This window comes from Kogia breviceps, chromosome 5, assembly GCF_026419965.1.
Source record: "Kogia breviceps isolate mKogBre1 chromosome 5, mKogBre1 haplotype 1, whole genome shotgun sequence".
Taxonomy (NCBI): domain Eukaryota; kingdom Metazoa; phylum Chordata; class Mammalia; order Artiodactyla; family Physeteridae; genus Kogia; species Kogia breviceps.
Window position 1 is genome coordinate 76,875,495 of NC_081314.1, and position 12,326 is coordinate 76,887,820.

The 12,326-nt window shown below is 45.0% G+C and overlaps 1 protein-coding gene across 1 annotated transcript in view; it reads right to left on the reverse strand.

Annotated features, from left to right (window-relative positions):
* Positions 1 to 12,326, reverse strand: part of XXYLT1 (xyloside xylosyltransferase 1) — a 215,872-nt gene that overhangs the window by 69,287 nt on the left and 134,259 nt on the right. Inside the window, exon 3 of the mRNA XM_059064896.2 lies at positions 11,322 to 11,454. Coding sequence (XP_058920879.1) covers positions 11,322 to 11,454 — 133 coding nt within the window. The remainder of the gene's footprint in view (positions 1 to 11,321; positions 11,455 to 12,326) is intronic.

The window sequence follows — 12,326 nt, forward strand, 5'->3', positions numbered from 1 at the left end:
ATCCTCAGGTGGCCCAGGACAGACTTGGTTTTTGCCCTTGAGGTCCTGGGGTGCTTATTAACAGCATCCCCTTTTCACTCTCAAAGTATTCTAGTTTAAACAATAAATTAATGCTGAAATTAAATGGTCACCCCACCCATGCTGCACTTCCTCCAGGACTATTTCTCACAATGTTTAATCTTTAATGACAACAGTCGGCCAGATCTAGAAAGTGGAGACTAATCCAGACTACAACCAGCTTCCTTCCCTCCTTCTCTCCTTTCCTTTAAATTTACCCCCCCCCCATTTTGTTCCAAAAGGATTTACCTTAGCTAGCAAAGATGCCAGCAGGCAACCTATAGAGAACCACAAGCTTACTACAGGTGTACCCAAGTTTGGCTCTAAGATTTCTGTTAGTCAACTGAAAGCAAAGGACATCTAAACAGTTGTACAGAAGGGGAAACCAATTCATTATCCAGGAGAAATAAGACTATTCGTGACTCTAAGACCAGGGAGAAGAGTCTCTAGCTGGGCCGTCAAGGAGGCCACTCTGTGTATATTGACAATGTCCCAACATCCTCACTTCCATGCCTGTGCAGACAGCAAGGCCCGGGGGCTGGAGTCTCCGTGGGCCATCACTTCCCTGGCTTGTTCACGAGGCAGCACCGAACAGACAGGATGGTGGATGAGAAGCAGTGAATGTACAACTGCCGCATGACTCCAGGCCTCTCCTCCTTCCCTCTTGCCTTGGGTTTCTCTCCTCCTCTTCTCCCCGTCTAGACCTTCAAGCTCCTCAAAGCACCTTCAGACACTGACAATAGTTCAAAGATGTTTGCATACACATTAAAGTAGTTGCCCACTCTGATAAATGGTAAGTCTGGGGATCTTTTTATTTTCTTCCCAAATTACACTTCTGGACGAGAATTATGACCGACCTTGGCATTTTACAATTAGGTAAGTGTGAGGTCAATTAGAAAAATCATTTGATGGAATTTTAAATTACCAATAAAAATCAGCGATTTCAAGTATAGGGAGAAAACATTTGAGAAAAAGTTTGAGCACCCAAAAACTTTTGCCATCAGCCTCCAAGGACCAGCCAACGACCGACCAAAGCCTTCGGAAGGTCCAGGCCACCTGGAGGAGGCATTTGGTCAATTTTTTGCCTCAATGAACTTTCAGACCCGAAGTCTCAAACTGGCAGTTCTTGGGCTGAATCTGGTGCACCATTTTGTTTTGTTTGGCCAGCAGACGGTTTGCTTAATTGCCACTATTTTAAAATCAGGAGCTTTTACATTAATAACACATATTTCTGGCTTCTCTTAGAAAAAAAATATCAAAACACCTGGCAACACTGGGCCCACATTCATGTAAAATAAACAAGATAATCAAAAACACCAGTTAAGAACCAGGGCATAGATGGGTTTTCAATCAACGGCTCTCCTTCCTTCTGGGTCACAATCCATTTTTAAACCTTCAAAAACTTGTATTACTTCCTGGAGGCATTTACCTGAAACTAAACTGCTACAGGCTGGATCCTGAGTTCCTGAATCACAAATGACTCTTGTGCCTGTTACAAGATGTTATATTCACTGGATAATCCTCTTTTCTTTTGAGAGCCTAATCAGATGTTCTCTCATTTTACACTTTTTAAAACAAAAAGCCACTCAGTATCTGATCCTGAATGTGACACGGCACGTGGACTGGAGACTGGGGCTCCTCTGCTCTGGTCTGTGCAGGTGGCTGGTGGGCATCTATCCTCACAGACATTCCATTTACCCACACATCTCTCCTACGTTCCAGCTGGCTGTTTCAGCCCCCTCTGCACCAACAAGGCCTCAAAGGCTCTCTCTACTCCTTTTATACAAAATGTATTGCTTGATCAACTATCTGATGCATTTAACCTTTGATAGCAGCTGAAAGGATGTGAGGTGTCAGTGGAAAGGGGGCCTGAAGGACCAAGGTCATGCCGTATTCTTCCCAAACCCTGATGACATCTTGGCAGGAAAGAGGAGGCAGAAGAAATGCGGATTCCTCTCCTCTACTCTAGTCATTCCTTCTAAACACACGATTCACCTTTATGCTTTTACCTTGCTTACAAACCAACTTCCAGGCTGAGAGCTGAATACCAATGAACTACAGTTACATTATTAGGAACATGAAAATCTTGTTCATTGCTGAGCCAAGTTAGAGCACTAGAATCATACTGTCTTCTTTACAGTTCCAAGCTCATTATCATTGGGTCCAACAAGATAAGATGGTCCTAGCAGTTAGGGAAAGGGTTGCCCTTGCTTATACTCTGTGTAGATGCTGGGTTTCATGGTATTAAGGGAGACAGTGTTTCCTTACAGGGCCAAGGGGTCAAGGAGAACCAGAGAAGCATCCAAATGCACTGGCACACACTCCACTCTGCCTGGCGGTAATGAGGCCCCACAAGCATCTCCATGACCTCACATTTCTGAAAACCCATCAGGAGCAGCAAGCTTCATAATGAGTGCTCATCTACAGAGGTGGGGACAGGCAGATTATTATATAGGAAGCAATTCTGGTTCCTAAATATGCATCTCCTTTTACAAATAGTGATAGAAAAGTCTTGAAGATAAGCACGCCAGGGACGGCTAGGTGCCTGGATCAACGTGCTCCTATGGGCAGCTCCTTGATGTGGGGGTCAATTCTGCCCCCTCCAAACAGAAGATCATGGGAACGCTCTACGATCAACAGCAAATGGCTTGTTTAAAGAAGTCACTCAACGCAGGAGTCAGAAGTAAGGCATTCGGTTCAAACTCAAGTCCAGTTTTAAAGCTTGATATTTCTGCAATATCAATTCTGCAGCTAACCTAGTGGCAGAGGCCTGGGGACTGAATATCCATTACACTTAATCACCTGCAGAAATGCAGTCATGTGGCTGAAATGTGTACCCGAGGTAGCCATGGAGCCATATTGAAATTCTCCTCACGTGGAGCCAGTCATGCCTAACTTAGCCCTTTTCACACACTGTTTGTCACAGAAAGTCCCTCTTGTACCTATGTCACTGTGATTCAACTCTGCTACTTTGCCTCTTTTCTCCAGGAAGATGCTTACAGATAAGTCTTTTTTGCTGCCTAGATTACAAATGAGGTTCTCTCAACAAGATGTTTATTTGGCAAAAGAAACAAGTTGTAATGCAAAAAAAGGATAGTCCTCCCGGGCCTGTCATCCTTTGCTGGGCCTCTGTTGGAGCGCCTGCCCAGGCCCAACCCCCAGTGGAGCCATCCAGGGGGGCAGTCCCGCCAGCTAGGCTACCAGCTCCTGGAGGACAGGGTCTAGTTTCTCTCTCCTGCTCAGCCAGGCTCACAGTAAAAGCCCACTGGGTGAGTATTCTATTTGTGCACAGGGCCAGGTCCATCCTAAGCACGCTTCCTGGAGGCTATACCCACACAGCAAATCCAAGCGCCCTTCCAGGAGACCTTTCAGAAGAAGCATCTCTCTCTCTCTCTCTCACACACACACACACACACACACACACACACACACACACACACACACCCCTTAGAATTCTGAAGGCAGAATATTAAACTGAGGATGACGTTGGCCACACAGTGAAGTTCTCAGTCCCACGTATTTGTGGCTCATCCAAGGGAAACCTCTGAACAGCAGCATTGACTTGGTGTTTGCATCTTTGGCATTTGTGTCTTTACTGAATTTCATCTGCCCTCACATTATAATCTCCTTGAAAGCAGGAACCATGTGTTCTACCTCGTAATTGCTCAAAGCACCTAATCTTACAGTTCACACGCGAGGAACCCAATAAAAATTAAGAATAACGATGTTTCCTATGGATTGTCTTTAAAAAGAAAAATGTGAAAGCAATTTCTATAAAAACACCAGTGATGGACTATGGACCCTTACTTAACAGCTGGCTGACACACTGTTGAGAAAGCATCCTCTGATTAAACAATGGTTCCTTCATGTGTTCACTCAACAGCTACTATGTGCCTGGCACTCGGTCTGCATACCCTAAAGTTAGCATGCAACCTGCCCTCACCCCATCCGCTCCTTCATTTCCTCACTCATTATTCCAATGACATCTGTGTCAGTCAGGTACCATGCCATGGATCTTACTTACTGATTCAGTAGTGCCAGAGGACTCATAATGCACAGGATGACAGAAGAGCTGAAATGAGTAGTGTTTTCAGAGGAGGAAAGCCCCTCACATGGTCCCCACGAGGACCTCATCTCAGCCTGAGCACTCGGCCTTTGGGAGCCTCCCTGACTCCCATGGCCTTCAGATGACAGCAGATGTTCACAACTTCCCTGGGGGGCACAGCCATCAGAGAGGAAATAATTATATTAACAGTAACACAATTCCACTCAGGTTTCTTGTATGCAGCTTTTTCCTTTTAAAATACATTTTCCCAGTGGTGTCATTAAAAAATAATAATCTTCTAATAGATATTTTTATCTCCACCGCAGGGCAGGTATTTCTCTTCCCTTTTACTAGTGATTCCTGGAGGGGCTACACCACTGCCTGCAGGTTACACAGGCTCTGCAAAAGCAGTCAGCCCTGTCTTCTAAATCCCAGGGAAGAAGGAAAACAGGCCTTCTTTATCAGTCCCCAGTTTAAAAGCTGGCAAGCTTTTTTTCTCTTTACTCAGATTTAACTCTAATAGAAACTGACAGGTTCAATCTTGGTTAATTTTTTTAAAAAACACAAGAACAACAGCCACGAACTTGATCCTCAGGTGTCAGCGGGAAGAAGAAAATCTACTACCTTTCACCTCCAAGCCCCAGCTTACTCATCCTGAAACGAAGGCAGGGACAGGTTCCCTTAAAAGCAGAGCTTCATGCCTAGTGAACAATGGACCTGAATTTATATTGGCCGTAGAATCTTCAACACTCTACTGCTACATTAACATCCTGACGTAAGACAATCTGGAGAGGGATGGAAGATGCTGCTTGGCTAGATGTTAGAGCCGTGTCTGTCTGTTTTCCTCCCTCACACAAACTGATTTCAGACTGAGAAACTCGAAGACAAAATGACACCATGAGTTCACACAACCTCTCAGCTCCAAACCCAGAAACAAGCACAGAGAATTGTTTTTTTTTTAAATAATGGATTTTAAATGACATTTACTGATGAAATGGTATGCTGTCTGGGTTTGCTTCAAAATAATGGGGGTGGCTGGGGAGGAGGGAAGAGGAAAAGTGGATGGGGGTAAAGATGAAACAAGGTTGGCTCAGAGTTAATAATTACTGAAGCTCCATGAATATTATAATACTGAAGCACCCAGAATACTAGATTCTGGACAGAATACATGATTCTGTCTACCTCTGTCTATGTTGGAAGTTTTCCAAAATAAAATGTAAAAAAAAAAAAATTATATTGGGAGACTAGCTATGTTTAATAAAGGAATACTGAGTTAGGTATAAGGATGGCCAAGACACACTGTTTAGCGAATAAAAAAAGATGCACCAGGGTATATAAAGTATGAGTCCACTTATACACACCATGCACACACACACACACACACACAACTGATAAATCTGTAGGAAATTTCTGGAAAGATAATAATCCTCGTATACTGTTTGAATTTTTAATGAAAATGTATTACTCTTATATAATATTTTTTTTAATTCAAGGAATGTAGCAGGGGAAGGGAAATAGTAGGGGTGAAAAATGAGATGAACATCTCCATGAACCAGAAACCACTAGAGCCAAGGGCTGGAGTCCAGAAGCAGGTAGTGACCGGAAGGTCACGCTCTGGAGGGCACTGAAATATCACAGGACCCCAGCCAGGCTCATGGTGTGAAACAGGGGACCAGTGCCTGCCTCAGGCACAGTCTGTCCTCCTCACGTCCCCCCACCCACCCCTTTTCCTTCTCCCTCTGCTGTGATCTTCTGTACGCATACCTTCCGCCTCTTTGAGCTCCTGGTTTCTGATAGAGGCATGTTAAAATGTCACTCCATCATTGTGGACTCATTGCTTTCTCCTTGTAATACTGTCAGTTTCTGTTCTGCAAGTACCTTATATTGCTTAGGGTATACAGTAAAAGTACAAAACAAGCCTGCATAGATGCTAACCTGCTGATGGTGCTTTCCTCAGGGGAGGGAGGGAAAAAGGGGAACAGGGCAACAACACCCTAGCTGCAAGGAATCCAGGAAAGAGTCTCCAGCCTTTTTGTCTTCCATAAAGGGAGGCACGCTTCTATGGCAGGACATTCCTCAAACATGGGAAGGGGGTTCAGATGCTGAGAAGCCAAAATATCAGCACTAATTATGCTAAATTATCAGTTGTTCCAGTTTCACATACCATAAGGAAACTGAACCTCAGAGGTTAAGTGACTTCCCTAAGAGGTCACAGAACCAAGTGGCTGAGTGAGACTGGATAAAATTGCTACCACCAGTAGGAAGTGCTACTCTGTGCCAGGCACAGTGTTTCATTTAGCCTCCAATCAACTCCACCATATACAGTACTGTACAGTGCTATAATCTCCAGGTCTCAGCTAAAGAAACTGAAGCTCAGAGAGATCGAGAAACTTCCCCAAGGTCACACAGCCATGAGTGGCAGAGGTGATATCAGTCCACTTCCTCCCCTCCTACTTCTGTGTTAGTCCTCACTTCCTTCCCAATGTCCCTGAGAGCCCTTCTCCAGTCCCAGGAGTGAGATAAAGCAGCCTGCAAATAAGCTGGACATTTTCATTTCAAGCATCTGGAAAGAGGTTAGGCTGGCACAAATGCTATCAATAAAAACCACATGACCTAAAAAGGTAAAAGAGTGGACACTATTCAAATATTTACCACAAAAGCAAATTCCTGCCTGGTGGGGTTATCAGCAGCTGACAGGATTAGCCTGCTGCTTCCACCTCATGGCGGGTTTGGGCTCAAACCAGCACACAGCCAGCCTGTGGAGCCAAGAGAGAATGAACCGGAAGCCCACGGCCCCCACCAACAAAGCTGCCATTCAGCAGCTCCTCAGGCGGCAGCTTCAAGACAGAGTGACCATGACCAATGGCTGTGACCCCAGCTCCTCAAAACACAGACAGACACACACACACACATTTACACACTCACTCATACCAGGCTCAGCAGGAGCCCTGTGACCTGACTAAGCCACTGCCAGGCTGCCTAGCCCCAGGGACCTCCCCTGACCACCCAGGCCACAGTCTGGGCCCCTGCTCCTGTAGGGGGTGGGTGGTGGACTTCAGGCCTGGTGCCTCACAGAGACTTTGAGGGCTGCCTCCCACCCTCCCTCCTTCCCAGCCTCCCACCCTCCCAGCCTCCCACCCTCTCACCTTCCTACCTGTTTCCCTCATAAGCTCCAGTTCCATACCCTTTATTCCTGCTCACTCAAGGATCTTATAAAAAACCCAGATCACTGTCCTCTGCTAAAAAGGGAGGGTTTAACACTTTGGTAGGGGTACAACTGCCAGATTTAGCAAAAAAAGAAGGGAAGAAAGGGAAGGGAGAGAGGGAGAGAAGGGAGGAAGGGAACCCAACAGGATACCCAGTTAAATTTAAATTTCAGATAAACAACAAATACTTGTGTAAATATATCCCTATACAATATTTGGGATATACTTACATAAAACAAGTATTCATTGTTTATCTGAAATTTGATTTAACTGGGTATCCTGCATTTTAACTGGCAATTCTATGTGGTTGGGAGTGGGGTAGAAGAGGAGGTATATAGAAAAACACATCAGCTGGAAAGGAAAACACAAATGCAGTTGTGATGATTAAGGAGGGAGGGAGACAACGCCTTTACTGAGAGTTTCTTTTACACCAGAAACTTGCATGTGCATTATTTCATTTGAGTGTTCCAGTAATTCTGTGTATTAGACATATTTATCCCCACTTACAGATGAAAATAGAGAAGTTCAGAGAATCAGCTGACTTGCAAAGTGTCACATGGGTAATTTGTGAAAGGCAGGACCATAATCCACGGCTTCTGAGTATAATCTGAGCACTATTTCTTCTACATATGGCTGCTTTGCCTGCTGATACACCCTTATAATTTTTATAGGTTGTACACAAAGCAGATCCAACAGTTTTCTTTACTTTTCCAATACATTCATAAGGAAGCACATTCTAAATGGCATCCTGAACTAACACATATTTGCAAAATACAGCCGTCTATTTACAGAGAAAGCACTAGACACTTCTCTCCTTTGGGCCACTTATCCCAACTAACCACATTGCCCAGCTAACCATAGTTCCCTGACAAAGAGGCAGAGAAAGAGTCAAGGCACGAAGGACCATGTTCCACCCAAGATGACCACTGCTCCCCGATTTTCAGATGAGGAAGGTCATGAGGTATAGGACTCAACAAAATCTTACAGGGACCCAAGAGGAAAAGGATCCTCTATCCCTATGCTAGCATCCCACGAGCCATCATTTTCCCAAAAACACAGCTGATTTGGTGTTATTTTCGGGGGGCGGGGGGGGGATTGTTTTTTAAAAAGCTATCTGTCAAAAGGACAGCAGGAAATACTTTCTTCTCCATCCCCCCAAGCCTCTAATATTTGTGGCACACAATCGAAGGGAAACAGCCATAAAAATGACTTAATATGTGCCTTTTTTGAAGTACAGTAACTGTCGGACAAGTGACTATAAAAATAACACAGCTGAGAAGGTCTAGATTTATTTCTGCTTAGTGAATTTCCAGATCAGAATGTGCTCTGTTCATCAGTTAAGTTTTGCTTTTGTGCTGTTTGGTTTCTAAATTTTCCCTTCTTTGCACAGATGCTAGCGGCTTCTGTTTATGATGAAATCTTGCCCATCTCACAGTCCACACTCAGGGAGCCCACGTGGCAGTCAGGCCCCACTGCCAGTTCCTGGGGGGAGGGGCGGTGCCCAGAGAGGTGGGCGGTCAGCCACGGGGATTCCCCACCAGCTAAGCTGGCCAAATCCACGGAGATGGGACATGGGGCTGAGCCTGTTCACAAGGGCTCGGCTCTGCCTGCCCTTGCTCAGGCCCTGTTTACTCCCCTGCCTTCATGCCCCCTCTTGCTTCTCCCGCCCCTCCCTACAAACACACACAGGCAGACTCCGAAGTGGCAGACAACTAACACTTGATCTTTTCGGCCACTGGAGCCTCCAGTTTTCTTGTGGAAGATGGCAAAAAACCACACTGTTTCCGCCCCAGCCAGCACCAAACATTCTCAGCCTGAAACAGACGACAAATACCCAAAGGCAATTACCCAGAACCTGTCGGTGCAGATTAGCTCAGGGCAGTCATTTGCAGACTTAATTATCAGAGGTCTTTAGAAACATTTCAGCTGGAGGGGGGTGGAAGGTGGGGAGAACATGGACGGACTTTTAATTTCTGTTGATTCTGAGGGCACAAGCCCTACAAACAAGGCATTTTTTGGATTCTACCAGCTGTCCTGACGCAGGGGTCTCTTCTGTCTCATCGTACAGAATGATAATTAAAGATTGTGAAGGTGAGAAAAACTCAACTTCATTTTGGATCTAAAATCTTTCCAAGATTTCTTTTGAAAAAGCCAATTGAATTGATTTAAGTTTCACTGTTTGTAAAATCCTCAAGGTACAGAAAACATAAATTCTGGCCAACACCATTTAAATTAAGTGTGATCAAGTTTCCATTTATATTACATGAGAAGATTCCAAACTGAGGCTTGGAGGCCTCAGGGCTCTAACTGCACTTAATAGTTAGCCTGGTAGTGGGATTGGGCATATACTCTGAGAAAACCATAATTCAAAAAGAGTCATGTACCAAAATGTTCATTGCAGCTCTATTTACAATAGCCAGGACATGGAAGCAATCTAAGTGTCCATCAACAGATGAATGGATAAAGAAGATGTGGCACATATATACAATGGAATATTACTCAGCCATAAAAAGAAATGAAAGTGAGTTATTTGTAATGAGGTGGATAGACCTGGAGTCTGTCATACAGAGTGAAGTAAGTCAGAAAGAGAAAGACAAATACCGTATGCTAACACATATATATGCAACCTGCAAGAGGATTATGTAAGGGAGAACAGCCCACCAGGCCCAGGAGTTATCGACTCATTCAGAGGCCTTGCAGGAATTTCCTGTTGTGTGATCTGGGTCTTGCAAATAACTACAACCAAGCCGAGGCTGTCACTCTCCTCTCTCTTAGAGGAAATGTGTGTTCTTGAGTCACCAGTTGCTGGTGCCCTGCAGCTCTCCAAAGACTGGGCCTAGCTCTGAGAATGCCCACAGGGAGCCAGCAGGAGGGTGTGAACTGAGAACGAAGGGTAGACCAGCCCACGGGGGCAGTGAAATCCCAGCTCCAGGCTCTGGGTGAGCTATGGCTCTGGCCAGAGGAGGAAGAGTCAGCAACATGGAACTCTGTATCCAGGGCCGTGGGCCTAGTTTTTAGCAAAAACCTACATGTGTTTCTGCTTTTCCTTTCCTTTTTAAATTTTTTTAAATTGTAAGACATATATTACGTACAAAGGAGTACATGCAAACACAGGCACACTCCCTCAAGTGGAGCACAAAAGCAATGCAGCCCTCCAGCGGCAATCCCCACCCGTGTCTGCGTCCCCACCACTACTCCGCGCCCTCCAGAGGCAACGGTCATGCTGGCTTTGGGAACCATCATTTCCTTGGTTTTCCTTATGATGTTCACCACTTGCGTATATATCCTAAAGATTACATTTCCATTTTGCCTATCAACACACATAGCTAGCTCCCCGTCTGCTCATTTTATCTTTACATCATACTGTTAGATGAATATATTATATTTATCCATTCTGCTGTCTATGAGCATTTAGGTTGTTTTCAGTTTGGGGTACTACAAATAATGCCGCGACGAACACTCTTGAATGTGTCTCCTGGTCCTCAGGTGCTGGAGTTTCTTTATGCTGCACACCTGACAGGGAAACTGCAGCACGAGAATGTGCGTTTCACTAGGAGATGCCAATCTGTGTTCTAGAATTATGCTGCCTCTCCCTCCCTGAAAGACACTGATAAACCCACTACTCCACTTACACAGAGGAGGGGTCACGGTGACTCGAGGCCAAGAAAACCTAGTTCATCACCAGATTGGCAAGTTAAAGCTGTATCTTGATACCTCCTCTGTAAGACAAAGCCCAAGATTTTAAAATTCTGAGCTGAGCCAGAACCAACAATCCAAATGGCTGGGCTTTCCACAAGAAAAAATGTCACAAACTCCGCCAAATGAATGAAGTAACATCTATGGATTCGGTGCAGACCCACCTGCCCATACTACTAAATATAAGCAGTAAGTACAAACGTGTCCCTGAGATATTCAGCACAGAAAGACTGCAGACCGATCAATCCCAATCTGCTGAGGGTGGAGTGGGAGTGAGGAGGGGTCCTGGAGGCCACCCACCAGCTGCTGCCACATACCTGTACACTGGCTGCATCTCCCTTGCTATGCCAATGACGGCGCCGGGCAGGAAGTTATCGAACTCCTCAAACAATTCCCGGATGTTGGTCTTGTACTTTAGGTCTAAGTCCAGCTGAATTATCCGCAGGATCTCTGGAGGAAAGAACAATACAATAATGAGACAGACACACATCCTGGGAGGCTCAGCCACTGAGAGAAAATGAAGTGGAAGGTGCAGAAAAGGGTACTGGATTATTCTTGCTGTCACTGAATAACTCAAAGACACTGCTTGAAACAAAGGCCCTTCGTCTACCATCAAGCCCCCACTCACTAGAAGCCTTCATAAAAAACAGTGGCCCTGTAGATTTCCTTCCAATTGCAGACATACAGTTTCTATAAAACTAGGCAACCAGATCCTCCAGTTTAGGCCCCTGTCCTGGTGTAATTGTCAACAGAGCACCATTTCATTCTCAAAAGTATCTGATTTAGATGATACAGTACATGGACACCCTACTGAAAACTCAAAACATACAGGTGTTTCTCTTTGGGGTACAGGTAGTAAGTGACCCACAGAAGTCATTATTGCGTCAGGTTCTTATTCCTATATATTTCTGCAAACCTAGGTATGTGTGGAGTTAGGATGCTGACCCAGAGAGAAACAGCTAAAAGACCTCAGATATTGTTTTTTGGGTTTTTTTTTAACATCTTTATTGGAGTATAATTGCTTTACAGTGTTGTGTTAGTTTCTGCTTTATAACAAAGTGAATTAGCTGTATGTATACATATATCCCCATATCCCCTCCCCTCTTGCGTCTCCCTCCCACCCCTCTAGGTGGTCACAAAGCAGGGAGCTGATCTTCCTGTGCCAGGCAGCTGCTTCCCCCTAGCTATTTTACATCTGGTAGTGTATATATGTCCATGCCACTCTTTCACTTCATCCCAGCTTACCCTTCCCACTCCCCGTGTCTTCAAGTCCATTCTCTACGTCTGTGTCTTTATTTCTGTACTGCCCCTAGGATCATAAG